The following is a 20,512-nucleotide window of genomic DNA, read 5'->3' as shown; positions in this document are numbered from 1 at the left end:
GCAGCGACATATAGAAGACAGCTAAACACTTCGTAATGCTGGTCTTTCTTAGCATATACTCGTGCGATACCGAGGGTACTCTCATCATGAGCGGGACATCTCGCGATGCCCAAGGCGATCCGCAAGAAGCGAGCATCAAGTCCTCGCGACCCACCAGGGTGGCGAATTCTGGAGCTGACTTTCTCAATCGAATCGTCGCCGCGCAGAGACGCCAGGCTGGTACAAAGGTCAAACGAGACCAGTCGAAAGCGACGACTAGCATTGAACAGCCTCTCCATCGCCGCGAACAGATCACCAGGACAGAAACGATAGAAACGAGAAACAACGGCTTCGCTGGTGATGACGTGCGGTTGACACGGCCGTCAGAGTCTACGCCGGCCGAATCGTCTTCTCGAGAACGCAATCGGTTTCAGGCCTCTCGCGGGGATCATTTGCCGAAGGATGATGATCAGGACGACGCACAGGACTTTATTCGGGATCTTCCTCGTCGCTTGCCCCAGGACAGTGCAACATTCGGCGGCACCAGTGACCAACAGGTCGTCACGAAGCGACTGTACGACGTCTCATCTCGACCATCTCGACCTGACGAAGAAAGAGGATACCTGTCACGAGACACGCACAACAGGTCACGGGATGTACCCTCGTCCAGCCGAGAAGCCTCCCGTGAGGGGGCGCATCGCGGACCGGTTCACCTGCTGGATACAAACACGTCTTCAGCAGCAAGGTCGCACCAGCAGACAAATTCGACAGGTCGTCCTTCAATCTGGGCCCGTGACGGAGCTCCAGGCGACCCTCCTGTGCCCGGACCGAGTGCGGGTCGCAAACTTTTCAATCCTAGCCTCCACGATCCCCTAGCATTTCAGAGAGCGGTGACGCCTGTCCACCACACATTATCCGATGCAGGTTATAATGCAATCTCGATAGAGCGTTCCACCGGGATTCAATCGCAAAAGACCGCTCGACCCGGTCGTGTCCAGGTCCAATCGACCTCGCAATTGCATGAAAGAACGAGCGTCGAAGATCGCGTCACGACAATAGCAGAAGCTTCCTCGCACGATCAATATCCGGAAGGCGGACTGTCAGTTGACCGTAATCTCTACAAGATCAACCCAGAACAGGTCGACCAAGACGATGTCGCTGCAGATCGTGCGAGAGAAAGGCGCAAGCGTAAAGAGGGCAGTGAAAAGGGCAGCCTCACCGTGGGCAATCATCGCAAGCGGGACGAGGAGAGGAGTCGAGGTAGTCGAAGTAGTGAAGGTAGCGAAAGCTTGAAAGATCGGGAGCGGGGCCGAGGCAAAAGGTAGACCCTGTCGTCTCTGTCGATTACAATGAATCATGCTCGCTGCTGATCGGATGCTTACGGCTTGACTTGCTCCGATAGTGACACGGGAATCATGCCGCGTCTACGAGAAGCATACAAGGGTATCCAGACTCTCGAGCAAAACCTGACGGATCTTCACCGGAAAATGTCGTCCGATCCTGCCGGTGGCGTTCGAAGTCTCGTACGGGTGGATCCATCGCATGACCCGCAGAGCTACAAGATCGACACCGCTCGGACCGAGCAGACCGATTCCGAGATATTCTCTCGGGAATTGCATCAAAAAAGACCCATGACCGGACGCTCGGGCACACTCGCCACTCCCGTCGAACAACAGATCGAAGACGAAAGCTGGATTGATCTTATCGGTCGCCACAAACGTCTTGCCGATGCTCACCATGATTTCATGACTATTTGTCTTGATCCGCTCATCCCGGCGTCACTGCACAGTCTTCCAGTCAAATACAACATCCCTACACGATTATGGCAATCTGGATTTCACCTTTTGCTTGAGCGCCTGCGTTACACGTGGATAGCGAATGCGCCTACCGGAAATGCCACTACTCCTTCGAATGGTCTGGGCAGGGGTCCGGAGGCGCTGCATCGAGACGCAAAGCTGTCCGCAAAAGCACTGGATCATCTTACCGACTTCATCTACGACGCGTACTCATTTTATACCAACCTTCTCGAAGAACAAGTCCTCAGCAACTTCAAGACTGCATGGCTCGAAGCGCTCGGTGACTTGGCACGCTATCGAATGGCGATAGCAGCCCATGTCGCCGCGGCGGAACGTGCAGAACGTGCCTCATCAACAAAGACTAGGCCGTTCGACCCGTCCACTGCCAGGATAGATGATGATAATGTTGACCGTGTTGACACGGGGGCTAGCATCGGGGCCGAGGTAGCTGAGAATTGGAATGTGGAAGAAAGGGAAACGTGGAGAATCACCGCTCGCGACTGGTATGTGCAGGGCGTGACTGAGCGTCCAGGAGAAGGTCGTCTGCATCATCACCTCGGACTGCTGTGCCGGGATATTCCCGGCGAAGAGTTGAGGGCACTCTATCACTTTGGCAAGAGGTGGGCTTGATTGGCTTATGAATTCTGTCGTTCCCAATTAAACACATTTTCTTTTGTCAGTCTAACTGCATCGCATCCATACTTGACAACAAGGGAATCGATATTGCCATTGTTCGACTTAACAATTCAAAGAAAGCGTTCAGATCCTCATGCAAGCGCGACCGACTTGTTCGTCCTGATGCACGGCATGCTCTTTACGAGAATCCAAATGGACGATTTCCCCACGATGTTCGAGCGCTTCATGGAGCGGTTGGAAGAAGATGCGCATCTGGACGAGGATAATACGTCGACGCGCAAACACATCAAGGAGACAGATTGGATACTCATGGCCAATATCAACATCGCAGCTCTTATGCAGTACGGGTCGGATGAGAGTCTATTGAAAAAGGCGCTCGCCGAAGAATCCGCGTCGCGCAAGATACAGAAATTGCCTTCGGTCATCCTGTCAACGGAAAACTCTGCACATTCGCAAAACAAGGCTGAAGACGATCCGAGCGCAAGCGATCCTGTTTCGGCGCCTGATGGTACAGGTCTTTGCGGCGATCTTGGAGAGGCACGTCAGGACTCTAGGGGTTCTCTGCCTCCTCGCAAAGCCGAGCCGTCCGTGTTGGATCGTCCTGCGAACTTTCAGTATACGTGTGAACTCAGTTTCAGAATGCTGGAGTTCTGCTTCAAGTATCCCCTTCGACACTGGAGCTTTTTCGACAAGCTGAATCCGTATATCACGTCAATATTGACCTTTCTCTGCACAATCGTGCGGCAGTCTACGGGCTTGGCTACCTTGGAGCGTAGCGTGCCCTGGACCTCATTGGTCTCGTTTCTGAATAGTATCCCTGAGCCTATAGACATTCAGGCGGAATCTAGTCAAAAGTTAACTGGCGGAATCCCTTTGCCTGAGGATTGGTGTATGCGGGGCATGGAGTGGGTGGGTAGGCGGGTCTTCGAGCGAGGGTTCTGGAAGGCGCGAGCGATTACTGCCGCAGGGGAAGTAACCGGTGGACCGCCACTTCAGTACACCCCAGTCGAAATGAGCAACGAAATGGACGTCCTGTTATCTGAGCACGACCCCCTAGGCACCGATGAGATGGAGCACGCCCTAGATGAAGTCGGACAATCTACCGGGCACGACTATCCCGGTTCCATCACGCATCGAAGATGGAAACGGGTCGCTTGGACCGCAAATTCGCTGGTGCGACACGTATCTGGCCTAGACTTGAATCAGCAGTCTGGTCATGGCTACGTACTCGAGGGATCGCTTGCGCAGAAGCTGTCTGGATGGAAACAAGAGGAGCTTGAGCACGAGCAGGCGGAATCTCGTCGACGTCGGCGGGACGAAGAAGCAAGAGGCGAATGGCCCGATGATGTGGCGATGGGCCCTGATCTCGGGGAAGACGAGGACGATACGAGCACTGACGACCCGCTCTTACTAGAGCTGAGGGAGAGACGGCGCAAGCTTCAAGCCCTTGTACAGGGTCACCAACGCTCGCCCAGTCGGCCTGACAGAGCTGTTAGCAAGCAACCCATTAGCTTGCCTACCTCTGCATCAGCAGTATCGGGCTACACCGTGTTGGTTCTCGACACCAACGTGTTATTGAGCTCGTTGGAACTCGTCGCCGCATTGATCGAAAGCGCAAGGTGGACAGTAGTCGTACCGCTACCAGGTATGTGTTCCGAGCTCAATGTAGAATACTCCGGTCGCCTGATGTTTAGAGTTCTGCCGGTTTTGCTGGTAGTGATAACGGAGCTTGATGGTTTGACGAGACAACCTACAGCTCTCGGGCCCGCAGCCGCTGCCGCGGTTCGTTACTTGGAACAAAACGTCAAGAGTCACTCCATCAGCCTGAAGATACAGACCTCGAAAGGGAATTATCTTTCGAATCTGCTCATCCGGTCCGAGATGATTGATGGCGGTACAACTCATTCGCAAGATGGACAAGCCACCCGATTACCAACCATGGATGATCACATTCTCAAAGTCGCAGGCTTGCAGCTGGCGAATTTCGTTGACAGATCGCGGCTCCTCCACGGAAATATTTCGCCACCATCGGACGAGGCCAAGAAGAAAGCTCTGAAAGTCATGTTCCTCACGCTAGACCGCAACCTTCGCCTTCGGGCACGAGCCAGGGGCATCGAGGCAGCCAGTGAGAAGGATATGGCAGAGGTGTTTGCCGGAGTGAGATCATAATTTCTGCACAATACTACGGGAACCCCATTACTGTATCATATATAAGCACACATGTCAAGCTTGCATGGGTTGGAGAAACCTTAAGGTCGGATATCCTCATGCTAGGAAGTGGATAGAGTCGAATGACCCAATTCGGAGGTGGTGTGACTCGTTACTATTGATCGCACGTGGCCGAGTGCTACTTGAGCACGTTACAAACTCGCGAGACCGTGCTGAGGCTTACGGCACGGAAAGACAAAGATGTCAATGATCTCAGCATCAATCTTTACATCTTACGCTAGCTTCTTTCACCTATGAGATAGGTGACCTGGGATGTTAGGGTTGCTGCTTCACTGGTGTTACTGCTTAGTGCATGTTACTGCTTTCACCTGTTGCGACCTGATCCTTTTGGCTGATCTGCAAACACTATTCCTGTTGTGTTATGACACAGTTGATGTCTGATCGTAATAAGGGAGGTGTCCATGGGCAAGCTGATGGGATGTAGGAATGAGGCGAGGTATGGGTAGATATTATAGGCATCACTTGACGCGCGGCCTATGGTGCGCGTCAAAGAGGCAGTCAGGGGAGAGAGAGATGATGATGCATGCTAACTATGTACAAGTGTGAGGAGGTGGGGAGAACTGTATGCTGATGTAGGTCTCGCGCTCGCGCGCGCAGCGTCTGTTACGGAGGTGTCCGACAGTAACAGGAACTGTTGTTATGCGGACCAAAGCGTCAGTAGAAATTGTGCTAAGGCAGATAGAACTCAGCTTGAAGTCTTGGTTGACTAATCCTTATGTCTAACCGTGAAGTGCTTGACGAGAGCACCGTTGCTGAGAGTGGGTGGATAGTGTAGTGTTGGTGGGTGGCAAGTATATCAAGAGTGTAACATATGATAATTCTTCTTGAAGAGAAGAATGGAAATTACAAAGGAGGGAATGTACAATGAGGGTAAATTGGTTGCCTATATATATTGATGTTTTGGGCATTCCCGATAATGATCCCGATCAAGATCAAGATTATGGTCAAGGTCAAGATCATGGTCAAGGTCAAGATCATGATCAAGGTCAAGATCATGATCAAGGTCAAGGTCATGATCAAGATCATGGTCAAGATCAAGATTATGATCAAGGTCAAGATCATGGTTGAGATCCCGATCCCGGTCCTGGTATCTGGGATCGGTCCGTAACAGCGTCGCCTTTGTTGTGAAGTAACAACTAGATCCACCAAGGTTGGTTGTTGAAGATTGGGATGATATGATATCACAGGTGATGACATCATCAAAGTTGCAATCTCAATCACAAAGCCTCATTTCGTAGAATGTACATTGTACATTGTACATTGTACAGTTCACAAGGAATCCTGTAGAATGTACAGGTTTCAAGGGGTTGTGGAGCCATGGAGGCTACCATCAGAATAGTATATATAGGAGGCCAGTTTTGCCTCATTCCCCTTTTCCCCTCTCATGTACTACTTTAGTTTTATACAAGCAACATTGATTCATCTTCACAACAAGACAAGATCAGCACTAGTAACACACCATTACTATTGCCTAGGTACATCAAGTAACCAACCTTGGTGGATCTAGTTGTTACTTCACAATAGGTTATGAGCCCAGTAGTTGTGGCCTAATCTACACTTAGACTTAGCTCACAAAGGAACAACCTCAACTATCAGGATCATCAAGAGGATATCACTGGACATAGTTGGACAGGTTAGATTACTGGTCAGTAACAAGGATAGTCTCTCAGCATTAGAGACTAAGGACTATTAGATCAAGAGAGGATCACTAGTCAGCATCAGACTTGGACATCAGTATTCAAGCAGCAACAAGACTTGAGGCAACACAGACACTCAAGCATCAGCATAGGACAAGTCTTGGATATCATTGTCAACAATGGATACTACCAACACAGGCTCTTCAGCAACCAGTAGGATACCCATTCTGACTGGGTTGGACAACTACTTCCAATGGAGGAATGCAGTTGAGGATGGAGCACTTGTCTATGGAGCACTGCATGTGCTAACAGAGGAAGTCAGGACAAGACCTCTCAGGCCTCTGGAGATTGAGGAGATGGATGGCTCAAAGGTAGCACCTCCCTCATCTATTGTCTCTCTATACCTAGAGGAGTACAGGGAATGGAAGACCTGGAAGGAGAAGGATCAGAAGGTCATGGGTCTTATGAGACTCAACGTCTCCTCAGGCATCAGGATGGAACTTGCAGGATGCAACACTTCCAAGGAGATCTGGGATAAGCTAGCCAAGCTTCACCAGATGGATGACAAGAACTACAAGGCAGACATAGAGGATGAGTGAAGGGGATGATCCAGGCAGGTTCTTGGAGCTGTTCAGCACCTTATTGCTGAAAGCCCAGACAGCCAACTTCAAGCTGTCTGAAGAGGATAAAGCTACCTATTTCCTCGGGGCTTTACCTGTGACATATGAATCCCTCAAGTCAGAGTGGAAGTCACTACAAAGGATCAAGGAGATCACAAAGCAACCTACTTTCACCTTTGAGGATCTCAGGGGAATGTTCAACACTTACATTGCTGGCTTCAAACGTCAGGATGAGGTTAGGTTGCAGACTGCCATGATGGTAAGGAAAGCCAGTCATGGGCAGCAAAGGAGGAACTTTGGTCTAGGTCAACAAAAAGAACCATAACAAGGACCAAAACAACAAGAAAGCCTTATCTTGTTGGAACTGTGGCAAACAAGGCCACTCTAGCAAGGATTGCAGAGCTGCTAGGATAGGAGATGGATACACCCACAAACCCAAAGGACTATCACATAACAGGTTCAACAATCACCACAACAAGCCTGCAGATGATCTAGCAGCCCTGCACAGGAACATGGCAGGTGCAGCTATTCAAGAGATCTCTGAAGAAGAATATGCTGCTCTAGTAAAAGAAGAGAGCATAAAATGGCTTGTGGATCTTGGAGCCAGCTCTCACATCTGCAACAACAAAGATGTGTTCAGCCAGCTAGAAAAATTAGCTTTCCCCAAGAGGTTCAGGACAGCCTCTGGAAATGCTACTGTCTCTGAACATGGTGAAAAGGTCACCATGAAGTTACCTCAAGATCAGAGTGCCATGGGGCATCTGACACTTCATGATGTGGTCCTCATGGAGGATGCACCAGCCAACCTGCTTAGCCAAGGAACACTACTGGCTAAAGGATGGGATGTAGATATCACTCAACATGGTGGTATGATCAGCAAACATGGGATCAATATTCCAGTCTACAAGACAGGTCCAGGGGGCACCTTGAGGGCATTCAGACTGCCACTTAAGAAGGATTTCTACATTGAATCTGAACAACAACAAGCTGTTGTGTCAGTAGATGAGAAGATCAAGAGGAAAGAGCAAGAGGATCTTTACCTTACTGTCCAGGACAAGGACACCATACAAGGATGGCACAATAGACTGGGACACATGGGTGTCAGTACCATCAAGAAGCTTGCAGCATCAGGACAGCTGCACATCACAGACAAGGATACCTCTACCTTCAAGATGGAAGAGTGTGAGGTCTGTGCTATAGCCAAGACAACAAGGCTCACTTTTGGTGACATCTCAGTGGCAGCTCAAGAACCACTGGAGATAGTGCACTCAGACATAGCAGGACCTCTCAGGCCAGACATCAATGGGAACATCTACTATGTTACCTTTATTGATGACTTGACAGGCTTGACCTGCATAGGTGGTCTGAAGACCAAGACAGCCATGGATGTCCTTGAATGCTTCAAGAAATTCAAGAAGATCACAGAACTGGCTTTCAACAGGAAAGTGCAGTGTCTGAGGATAGATGGTGGTGGAGAGTATCTGGGAGGCATGAAGTCATACTTGCAACTACATGGGATAGTTCACCAGGTCACCACACCATACACACCTCAACTCAATGGCACAGCAGAAAGAGCAAACAGGACACTCAAGGAGATGTGCTCCTCCATGCTCATTGCTGCCAAGATGGACCACAAGTGGTGGTTTCATGCCATGCAATATGCTTGCACCCTCATCAACATGGGCAAGCAATATCAAGGGAGATCTCTGGAGGAGATCATGTGGAAGCACAAGCCAGGATATGGTCAACTTCACCCCTTTGGAACAGAGTGCTGGATCAGAGTACCCAAAGAGGGTAGACTCAAGAATGATCTCACCATCAAGAAAGCAATCAAGGGCAAGCTGCTGCATTCAAACATCACTGGAGCAGGCTACCTTGTTGTCATACAAGAAGAAGGAAGAGATGTCACCCTTACAAGCAGGGATGTTGTGTTCAGGAGGCCAGAGGAAGCTAGTCAAGGGAACACTACTCCACTGGGAACACAGCAACAACATCAAGGACATCTTCCAGACCAACAGTATAGAGGTACCAAGTCACCTAATACTGAGGATGCCTCTGAGGACAAGGAAAATCAAAAGGAAGAACCTCAGAAGTGTTGTGAAGTAACAACTAGGTCCACCAAGGTTGGTTACTTGATGTACCTAGGCAATAGTAATGGTGTGTTACTAGTGCTGATCTTGTCTTATTGTGAAGATGAATCAATGTTGCTTGAATAAAGGCAAAGGAGTACATGAGGTGGAAAGAGAAATCAGGCCAAAATGGCCTGCTATATATACCTTTCTGTCAAAGGAATGTGACAGGTTTTGCCACCACGAAGAGGGTTTTGAGTTGCGTCCTGTTGCGTTGAGTCGCCTCATTGTAAGGAAGGAAAGGGAGAGGGCAAGTGCCCAGGTGTGTATCCTCGATGGGGATACTCAACAAGTATCCACAATGTGGCGTTACAACGAGGATTTACGTTGTGTATCCTCAACGTGTGGACACAATGAGGATACTCATTGTGTCAGCACAACGAGTTGACATGCACAGACTTGTGTGTTAGCTTTGTGGTTGAGATTGCTTCCATATGCTGATGACTAATCATCACATGCCTATTTCCAACAAGAAGGAAGTACCACCACCAGCAGTCAATGGCTCACAATATCAGCCATTGGACTACAGGGATCCCTCACCTCAGATAGAAGAATCAGAGGAAGAAGAAGACTCTGATGATGAGGATCCCATGCTGCTCAGGCCAAGGGCACCCATCAGGAGAAGGTCACCCAGGCTGAACATCATGCAAGAGATGGCATTGGCTAGTGTCCACACTGCAGAGACCCAAGAAGACCCTCAGTCATACAGGGCAGCCATGCAACATCCAAGGTCTAACTTGTGGCAAGAAGCCATCAACAAGGAACTCAAGTCAGTCAAGGATACTGGAACTTGGCAAGAGGTCAAGGTTCCAGAAGGAGCTAGCTTGGTAGACTCCAAATGGGTCTTCAAGACAAAGCTCAATGAGAGAGGAGAGGTCATCAAGTACAAGGCCAGGATAGTGGCCAGAGGCTTCACTCAGGAGTATGGTGTCAACTACTTTGACACATACAGTCCTGTGGCTAGACTCACCTCACTCAGGATACTGCTCACAATTGTGGCAGCTCAAGACTTCGAGCTCTACCAGATGGATGCAGACACTGCCTTTCTCAATGGCACATTGAAGGTATGTTGCAAATCAGCACGTGATGATTAGTCATTCATATTGGAAATAGGCATGTGATGATGGGACATCAGCACATGGAAGCAATCTCAACCACAAAGTAAACAGCAGGAAGCAAAAAGGGCAATTTGCAATTGACAACCGCAAACCGCAAACCGCAAGACCGCCAGACCGCAAGACCGCAAGACCGCAAGACCGCAAGACCGCAAGACCGCAACACCGCAAGACCGCAAGACCGCAACACCGCAACACCGCAGCCTTTTGCCCCTTCCCAGAAAAGTATATATAGCAGGCCATTTGGGTCTGATTTCTCTTTCCCCTCTCATGTACTACTTTACTTTTATGCAAGCAACCAGATAAATAGTCATTCACACAAGAGATAGCAACAGTCAACACCATCAAAGGAACAGCTACACTATCAGCTTAGGCTGATATCACAACAATCAGCACGCAATCTTAGGAGGAAAAGGATCACCCTCAACAAGGATTGGTGCAAACCATCTTGGAAGTCGAAAAGTTCCTCCATCCTTTTCAGGATGCGGCTCACTCCAGGATGAGGACTTGGTCTCTAGGACTTGGATATGGTTTCAACAAGAAAATGAAGTTGCACAAAAACAGCCAAGTCAGAGTGCCTTTACATTGGGAGGACTTTGAGCTTGAGCTTGAGAGGGAGTGTTGGAAATAGGCATGTGATGATTCGACATCAGCACATGGAAGCAATCTCAACCACAAAGTAAATAACAGGAATATTATGGAGCGACTCCAGACGGTCCCCCACACACAAGTCTACACGTGTCAACTTGTTGTGTTGACACAATGAGGATACCCGTTGTGTTCACACGTCAAGGATCTACAATATGAAACCTCATTGTAACGCCACATGTGGATACTTGTTGAGTATCTCCATTGAGGACACACACCTGAGCACTTGCCCTCTCCCTTTCCTGCCTTGCAATGAGGCAAATCAACGCAACAGGACGCAACTCAAAACCCTCTTTGTGGTGGCAAAACCTGTCACATTCCTTATACAGAAAGGTATAGAAAAGCCTAATTGCACATTCCCTTTCATGTTCTCTCTCTTCTTCCCCAAGAAGGATTATCATATGTTACATCCTTAACATACTTGCCAATAGCCACCTCTCCCTGCCCAACACTGGAGCTCTCATCAAACCCTTCATGGTTCAGCAAGCAGATTGCGCACCAAGCACTTCCCGTTGAGTATCTCTACCTTAGCGCAATTTCCACTGATGCTTTCCACCTAGGCCAGCCTTTTGCTACCACTAGGCCCAGCCATAACATTTTTCAACTTGAGGCAGCTACGCGGGAGTGCCTGTATGTGAGAAATATTGGTTAGACAGACATGAGGGGTTTGATATTCATATTATCAAGCACCAATGCAATGTAGTGGTGATGCAAAAGACTTGAGTGTCAAGAAGTTCTGATGTATACAGCGGAGCCATTGATTGCCATTGGAGCACTTGACCATTGTCTTGGCTGTCAGTTTGCTAGAACTGCTGGCTCCATTTGCTGGCAACTAGTACAATAAGTCCTGTAGTTACAAGTTACTGCTGTTTGTACAATCGTTGGCTGAAACATAGGGATGCGGATTCACTGTATTGTGTCGTGCAAACACAGACAAGACTGGTCCTGGTGCTCCTCAACCAAGATGATTGCATATTAAGCAATGGAGGATCGAAAGATCACAATATCTCTAAAACAGCAAGTCCTCTAATATCAATTGGCAATACGGCTGTGACTCATGTCACTGGCTTGGCTACTTCCTTTGGAGAATTTTCCAGTGTCTATAGGTGTTTATAAGTTTTTATTAGCAAGTTGACCCCCGTTTATTATACCTATTATTGGAGACATAGCATGAACTCCTTTATTGTTGTTACCTTTATCTAGATGTGAGCCTACTTGAAGGTTTTGAACAATGGCAATGACCATCTGTATAGACCATAAAGATCTGCAAAGCATGTTTCAATCTTGGTATTTGGAGCAGATCTGGTCAATGATCAGTCAATATCCTCTGTAACACTTGAAATACATCAAACAAGTGAGATTGAAGTGAATCTACAACGACATGGACCAGCAAGACTGCAAGAGATCTTGGAAAAGCAAGTGCTTGCCTGATACTATCTCTGTGCCTAGTGATGAGAACCAGCCACAGTCCGGATAGTTGCTGTTGATCAAAGTGGCCAATACCAAGAGTCTAGATAAATCCTGTTCAGCTGGAAGGCAGTCAGGCTACATCTGGATCAAAAGAAGCTTCAGCCATGGCCTGCGTCTTGATGTACGCATCAACCTACTCGACTGCAACGCCGTTGTTGTTGTTCTCTTCCTCATCATTATCTTCGGTATTATCATTCGGAATCTGCAGGCGATCCCTACATTGGGGGGCTGGGCACAAAACTTCAAAGATAGCCTGCGCCAGTGGGATTAAGATGGATCTACTTCTCAGCTGCAATGCGCTGTTGTTGTTGTCCTCCTCCCGTGCAATGCCCTTGTCCTTGTCCGCCTCCTCCTTCTCATCATCATCATCGGTATCGTTGCTTGAGACTTGAAAGCGGTTCCTACGCTTGTGCGGCCAGGTCAGTTTTGTAGAGGCCTGTGGTGATGTTCGCCAAAATCAATTCACTTCTCAACCAAGGCAACCTCAACTTGCTGATTTTCAGACTCGTTCTTGTCGTCATCATAAGGAGCTTGGAAGCAGTTTCTGCATCTGTGTGAATGCAATACATGATTTCTGTTAGCATCATGTATAGAATACTGACCTCTGATCAGAGTTGCACAACCTTGTTATGAGATAAAATCAAGATGAACCAAGGTTAATCACTTGATGTACCTAGGCAGTAGTATTGGCATGTTACTGGTACCGATCTTGTCCTGTTATGAAGATGATTCAATGTAGCTTGCATGAAGATATAGTAGTGGATGAGGAGGACAGATAGATCAGACCAAAACAGCCCGCTATGTATACTTTTCTCAGAAGGGCCAGACAGCAGCAAGTCATACAATCTTGGTATTTGATGTTCAAGAATTGTTAGAGTTTGGTGTTCAATAGTCAAAATTGATTGGGATTTAGCAATTGTTGGAGTTTAGTGATTTAATTCAAATACATCCCTTCTAGTATGTTCCTGCATTCTGTTTGCTTCCTGCTTCCTGTTGCTTACTTTGTGTTTGAGATAGCCCCCCTGTGGCGCTATCCAATTGGCATGTGCCTATTTCCAAACTAGGAGGTATCATGTGGTCAAGCTTTCCTCTGATTAGCTGCAAAAATTGGTTGGAGCAAGCTTTTCAGGTTCAAGAGCGCTGGCCCATTGGGTGTAATTGACTTGTGTAACAGTGGACTTGCTCTTTGTGTGCTGCTGCCACAAAACAATGGCGTCGTTCAAAACCGGATATGTGTCACACAGCCTGTGGAAGGCAAGCAATAGTGGCTTCCACAGTCAGGTAGTGCTACTCAAGATGTTGTCTTGAGATTGGGTTAGCCAGTGCTTTGTCAATGGACCAGGATTGACTGCTGTAGGCATTAGAATCATCATCATTGTTATGAGAAATGGCGTGCCTCCTACTGGAAAAATGATTGCCTCAGAGGTGTCCTGTTACGGGATCATCATGTGAGTCAAATACCAACACACTGGGCTGTTCCACAGACATCAGTATACACCTAAGATTGGCTCGACAAGGCGAACCCGATTCTCTTGGAGCAGATTCGGTCGCCCCCACCATTTACCGAAAACAACAATAGCTTCCCGACGCATATCACAAACAGGTGAAAGGACCTTGAGGTACATGACAACCTTAATCAGGACCTCGACAACCTTACTCGATGTACCTAGGGACAATGCAAACCCAAATCCGCCTCCTCTACCGAATGCGGTTGCTCTCGACAGGATCCATCTGTCTGCCATCTTGTTCTTCCAGTTTCACCATCTCTCTCGCCGTTCTTTTCTCTTGGGTCTTTTCAGTGTTCGCCAGCCTCGTCTCCTTACTCGTCTTCGTATAAATATCACAAACAGGTACAAGGACCTCGAGGTACACGACAACCTTACTCAGGACCTTGACAACCTTACTCAACGTACCTAGGGACAATGCAAACCCAAATCCGCCTCCTCTACCGAATCCGGTTGCTCTCGACAGGATTCATCTGTTTGCCATCTTGTTCTTCCAGTTTCACCATCTCTCGCCAGTCTTCTCTCTTGGGTCTTTCCAGTGTTCGCCAGCCTCGTCTCCTTACTCGTCTTCGTATAAATAGCTAGAGGAACTTGACCGAATTCGATAGAGGACGCTCTGTAATAGTAATAGGTCAAGTTCCAATATCACATTCAATACACGCCTATCTGACTTGTTACAACATCTTCAAGACGTGTTGCAGAGAGGTTACAAACTCAGGATGTTGCTAAGTATCTACGCTTCATCGTTTTACCTTAGACCGAATCCGGTACCTCACACCGAGTGTACACCTTCCTTATCCATAAATCTCTGGATTCGTATCCCTCATCCGAACCCGCTTCATTCAAGCGAACTTGGGACATTCTCCCAACTACCTGCAATCTACCTTAAGCACCCTACGCCTTACGACTTGGGAACTCTCGCCCATTAGCGACCTCCGCCGTAACATTGTTACACATCACATGATGGCTAGAACACCAAGTCAGATAGTGCTTATGTTGCAGATCTGTAAGCAGACATGACAGATAGCTGTAGTAAGAGTCTTGCATCACAATAAACTTGACCACACAGATGAAGTACTGCTTTGACCAAGCAACTCTGCAGAAAGTCTTGGTCATGTTATCTTGGCATTGGCTTGAGAACTTGTTTGAAGATCCTTTTGGGGGTGCTTGCCAAACATTCTCAAGGTGTTTGATTAGTCATCATGGTTGGGCCTAGTGGCAGTAAAAGGCTAGCCTAGGTGAAAGCATTAGTAGGAAGTGTACTAAGGCAGAGATACTATTATAGGCATCCGCGGTGCGCGTGTTCTACGTGAGCGGGATGTGGGTTTTGACCTCGTGTGGAGGTCCGTTCGGAGACTCTCTCAGAGACGTATTAGGAGGTGTGTTTGGAGATGTCTAACTAGTCCCCTGTAGTAGTCAGACATCCGTTATTACAGTCATTACCCTACCCATACCTTCTAGTCCCGTGTGTTACTGTTCAGACTTGCTTAATCGCGGTCGACTGGTGAACAGTTCACAACCGGTCATTGGAAAAGTTATGACTCAACCCATTTGCCACCACTTTTGCCACCATTTGCCCCTTCCCAGAAAAGTATATATAGCAGGCCATTTGGGTCTGATTTCTCTTTCCCCTCTCATGTACTACTTTACTTTTATGCAAGCAACCAGATAAATAGTCATTCACACAAGAGATAGCAACAGTCAACACCATCAAAGGAACAGCTACACTATCAGCTTAGGCTGATATCACAACAAGATTTTGCTGAATTACTGGCTCACTAATTTTTGGCTGACAGTGTTGCAATAGCAATGACAAGTCACTGCCCCAACAATACCTGCAGCACCATCAAGATGTCTTGCTTGATTAGACGACTGGGAGACCATGTACGCAGGTTGTCTCCATACAACTTGTCTTTTCGATATTTGTTATGAATTGTGCAACTGCCTCAGGCACAAGTCCACTGGAAACATGCTCATTAGAATAGCATATATATATTTTTTAGGCATCTGTGGTATGCATGTCATGGAATCATGCAGTGTGGGATTTCATCTTGTAGAGAGGTCTGTCTGGAGACCCTCTCAGGGACCCTCCTGAAGACTCATCAGGAGATGTGTATGGTGGGGTCCGGCTAGTACCCTGTAGTCATTAGACATCTGTTATTAGGATCATTTCCCTACCAATACCTTCTAGTCCTGTTCGTCACTGTTCAGGTTTGCTGGCCAACCTCATGATACCGCAGACCATTGAGATCTGATTTCTCTTTCCTCTCTCATGTACTACTTTACTTTTGGGCATGCAATCAGATTGATGATCAATCAGACAAGAGAATGCATTCATCAACACCCAAAGGAACAGCTACACCATCAGCTCAGGCTGTCATCACAACAAGACTCATTTGCATGGCAGACTTGGACTCTTCAAACTTCCTATGTAACAAGGTGGCTGGACCTTGATGAGCGCTCAGAGCAGCATCCCTGATCCAGACCTTGTCCCAAGGGCAAAACTCTGAGTTGTCTCACATGATCGCCTCTTTGCAAACACGCCCTCCCATAATCAGAAGGGTCACAATAGGCAGTGCCAGTGATTGCTCCATATGGAGAGAAACCAATGGCTGGTCCTTGCTCTGTAGGATTTCAGTTACTTGATCCAGAAAGTCTCCTTACTGCAGTATCAAGAGAAAATCTTGTCCCTTTACCACTGAATAACCCTTTTGTCATCTGGCGAGTCAATTTTCTTGCTGCTGTCAGACCAATATGCCTGTCAAGCTGTGAATCCCCTTGGCGTTGCACCAATCAAAGTCGACACGATGTACAGGTCTCAGATGTCCTGGTTAAGGAGGGGTCCAGAAACTAACCAGAGCTTACTGTTGTGTGTTTTAAATTGGCATGCTATGACATCATAGGTGATGCTCAAAGGTGCAATTGCAAGCACAAAGGGTCAACATATGGCCAGGATCACATGTTGCGACTAGTGATGTCATTTGTGACTGCAGTCACAAATATGTAATTGGAGACGCAATTGTGCAACTGCTTCGGTTGCAAGTTCACTAGGGAACATGCTCATCAGAATAGCATATATGGCAGACCATTTGGGTCTGATTTCTCTTTCCCCTCTCATGTACTACTTTACTTTTATGCAAGCAACATTGATTCATCTTCACAACAAGACAAGATCAGCACTAGTAATACATCATTGCCATGCCTAGGTACATCAAGTAATCCACCTTGGTGGATCTAGTTGTTACTGCACAACATTCTGTGCTTGAAGTTGGGTCATCCCTGTCGGATGTATAGGCATCTTGCTGTGGACAAGCAGGAAGCGGACCAGATTATAATGCATCTCTTCAAGAGGCTGCTTGCGCAGATGGGCAGGACGGATCAGATCAGGGAACGGGTGTCATCTCTGTCTCTGCCAAGAGAGAGGTGGTTATGACATCCACTTGAGGTTGTAACCTGCACCCAAGTCTCCTTCAATGTTCGGTTAGGCTGGACAACCAGAAAACAGTGCAAAAACTTGCTATTGTTGTGGGACTGCTGCAATTCTACAAAAAAAAACGCTTTGCGACCTGATGCTCTCTCTCTTCCAATCTCTATCAGGATCAGACCCCCACCCCTCAACAAATCTGGTCAGTATCCAAGCACAGACATATCGGGAAACGTTAGTGACCATGAGGGGGTCTACATCTTGTTCAATGCAAGCAAAGATACAGGAAGGCTCAGATTCTACCTTGGTTTGACAATCTGGGGCTTTGAGCACCGGAAGGACGGGCATCCTGGGAAGCCGGATTTGAATAGACAATACATGACGGCTAGGGTCGTCAACCATTAGGACCAATGTTCCAAGTTTACGCTTGTGAGTTGCCTTAGCTTAATGCTGGAACAGCTTTGTAATCTGAGCCAAAACGTGGTGTTGGCAGGTAGATTTTGGGGACACATTTGAGGAGCTTGCCATCGGCGGCCAAACAACGCATGCAATGGAGATTGCCCTCAATGTGCTGCTCAGAGCCTGGCAATTGTGGGTTGAATACAAATGTCACAAGTAAGCGGTTCAACTCGTTTTTTCCTTTCCTGTTCCTGACTCGTTGGTCTACATCTAGACAAAAGAACAAACCCGCTTTGGCAAACCCTTCATATAAGACTATGGTGGTCTTCTATGTGAATCAAGCTTAGTGAGGCTGCCAAAGGTGGGAATATCCATTTCCCCTCCTCAGCTTCACCACCCGGGGGCAATTCAATGGAATGCGATATTCAAGAAGCTCGATATTGTTCCATGCCCATACCTCTCTGCTTTTGAGACCCGCTTGCGCAATATCGTCTGATGGCATCACCAATTTGGTTTGAAGTGGCTTAAGCCAAACAAGAGGGATTGGAAGCTATATGAAGCACACCCCATCTTCCTCGACACCTGGCTCGACAAATGCCGTCCAGCAAGTAAGTAGATGTGCGCCAAGATCTTGCCGACTCTGTATTGACCAAACCACTGTGGCCAGTTGCTAAAGGGGAACAACTCACTGTCAAAAAGGTTTCTACCAGACAGCCGTTGGCCTATGGGAAGCAATCCTTGTCAGTGCCGCTGATCTCCAGAGAGTACAATAGAGTTTGCTTGCTGATGACTAGACTTCTGCTTGGCCAAATACCCAGATAGACTGCACCTGAAACTTCTTTTTGCGGCAGTCAATTGCAAGTCAAGAAAACCGAGAATGAGAGGGCCATGGCTGGGGAAAGTGAAAGTGTACTGTTGACTGGAGCCGCAATAACAAGCAAGTCAAGAACGTGAAAGTCCAGAACGGGAAAGTTGAGAACAAGCAGGCCCATAACAAGAAAGCCGAGAACTCGAAGGTCAAGGGGAAGAGAAGGTGTACTAGTGACTGGAGCTGAGAGAAGTCCGTCGGATTGTCAATTAAAGATGTCTTGTCTTGAGCAAAATGAATGTATCTGGCCGCCGACGAAGTGAATGTATCTCGTGATGATCAAGTGCGGCCATTGCCATTGATGGCTGTACCCTTCAAGGACTCGTTTGATCTGGAAGGGCTGCAGATACCCATGTCTACAAATACCCTGACAGAGATGCCACAGAGCATGCTCGACAATGCCGTGTTCCTAAGACATCCTATACAGTGAGGTTTACGCACAGGAGGGAAAGGTTTGTTAGCGGATTGCTAGAGTGCGTGTTCCATCCGAAGGCGAATGTACCTGTGTTCATCCAAATATCTGAGTTCCTGGAGTTCAGGCTCAGATCCTGTCCAAATTTTATAGATGTAAAGGCATATAGCAAGACTCCAGACAAACAATATAGGACATGTTACGGCGGAAGTCGCTAATGGGCGAGAGTTCCCAAGTCGTAAGGCGTAGGGTGCTTAAGGTAGATTGCAGGTAGTTGGGAGAATGTCCCAAGTTCGCTTGAATGAAGCGGGTTCGGATGAGGGATACGAATCCAGAGATTTATGGATAAGGAAGGTGTACACTCGGTGTGAGGTACCGGATTCGGTCTAAGGTAAAACGATGAAGCGTAGATACTTAGCAACATCCTGAGTTTGTAACCTCTCTGCAACACGTCTTGAAGATGTTGTAACAAGTCAGATAGGCGTGTATTGAATGTGATATTGGAACTTGACCTATTACTATTACAGAGCGTCCTCTATCGAATTCGGTCAAGTTCCTCTAGCTATTTATACGAAGACGAGTAAGGAGACGAGGCTGGCGAACACTGGAAAGACCCAAGAGAGAAGACTGGCGAGAGATGGTGAAACTGGAAGAACAAGATGGCAAACAGATGAATCCTGTCGAGAGCAACCGGATTCGGTAGAGGAGGCGAGTTTGAGTTCTCATTTGTCCCTAGGTACGTTGAGTAAGGTTGTCAAGGTCCTGAGTAAGGTTGTCGTGTACCTCGAGGTCCTTGTACCTGTTTGTGATATTTATACGAAGACGAGTAAGGAGACGAGGCTGGCGAACACTGAAAAGACCCAAGAGAAAAGAACGGCGAGAGAGATGGTGAAACTGGAAGAACAAGATGGCAAACAGATGAATCCTGTCGAGAGCAACCGCATTCAGTAGAGGAGGCGGATTTGGGTTTGCATTGTCCCTAGGTACATCGAGTAAGGTTGTCGAGGTCCTGATTAAGGTTGTCATGTACCTCAAGGTCCTTTCACCTGTTTGTGATATGCGTCGGGAAGGTATTGTTGTTTTCGGTAAATGGTGGGGGCGACCGAATCTGCTCCAAGAGAATCGGGTTCGCCTTGTCGAGCCAATCTTAGGTGTATACTGATGTCTGTGGAACAGCCCAGTGTGTTGGTATTTGACTCACATGATGATCCCGTAACAAACAACCATCCTCACGATAGACCGCCTCAGAACCCCTTTTGATGTCTGTAGTGAGTCTCCCTTTTCATCTCCTATATATGCCTATCATCAAAAGCTCCTTATCTGTATATACCTCTCCATTATTTCAAATTGAACCATTACCCTAGGCCTGAGCCCGCATACGCTGTTTAGCATCTGCCCGTTACACTCAATAATTACAAGGAGCTTTCAGTGCGACAGAGGTTATCACGTCACGTGATCGCAACATCCGCGATCGCGCCGCCAAGGGAATTTACCTCGGTGTTTGTCGTTGCATGAATGACATCATCAACCTCGGTACCGGTTTGCCTTTTCGCCCTTGGCCAGCATGAGACTCGGTATCATAACATCTCGCAGCCGTCTCGATAGCCTGTCGTCCAAGACTTTGTCTGCCAGCCAAGGTAGACGT

At 47.7% G+C, this 20,512-nt stretch overlaps 1 protein-coding gene across 1 annotated transcript; it reads left to right on the top strand.

Annotated features, from left to right (window-relative positions):
• Nucleotides 1–1,466: 1,466 nt before the first annotated feature.
• On the top strand, nucleotides 1,467–4,580 carry HD553DRAFT_329743 (uncharacterized protein; the record flags this gene model as incomplete). The annotated part of the gene is made up of 3 exons (XM_046181935.1): nucleotides 1,467–2,395; nucleotides 2,456–4,056; nucleotides 4,129–4,580. The coding sequence occupies 3 exons, from the start codon at nucleotides 1,467–1,469 to the stop codon at nucleotides 4,578–4,580; spliced, it is 2,982 nt and encodes a 993-aa protein (XP_046033900.1).
• Nucleotides 4,581–20,512: the final 15,932 nt, after the last annotated feature.

Source organism: Filobasidium floriforme (assembly GCF_021052385.1).
Source record: "Filobasidium floriforme strain CBS 6241 chromosome Unknown HD553scaffold_22, whole genome shotgun sequence".
NCBI classification, from domain to species: Eukaryota; Fungi; Basidiomycota; class Tremellomycetes; order Filobasidiales; family Filobasidiaceae; genus Filobasidium; species Filobasidium floriforme.
This window is presented reverse-complemented; position numbering and strand designations above follow the sequence as displayed.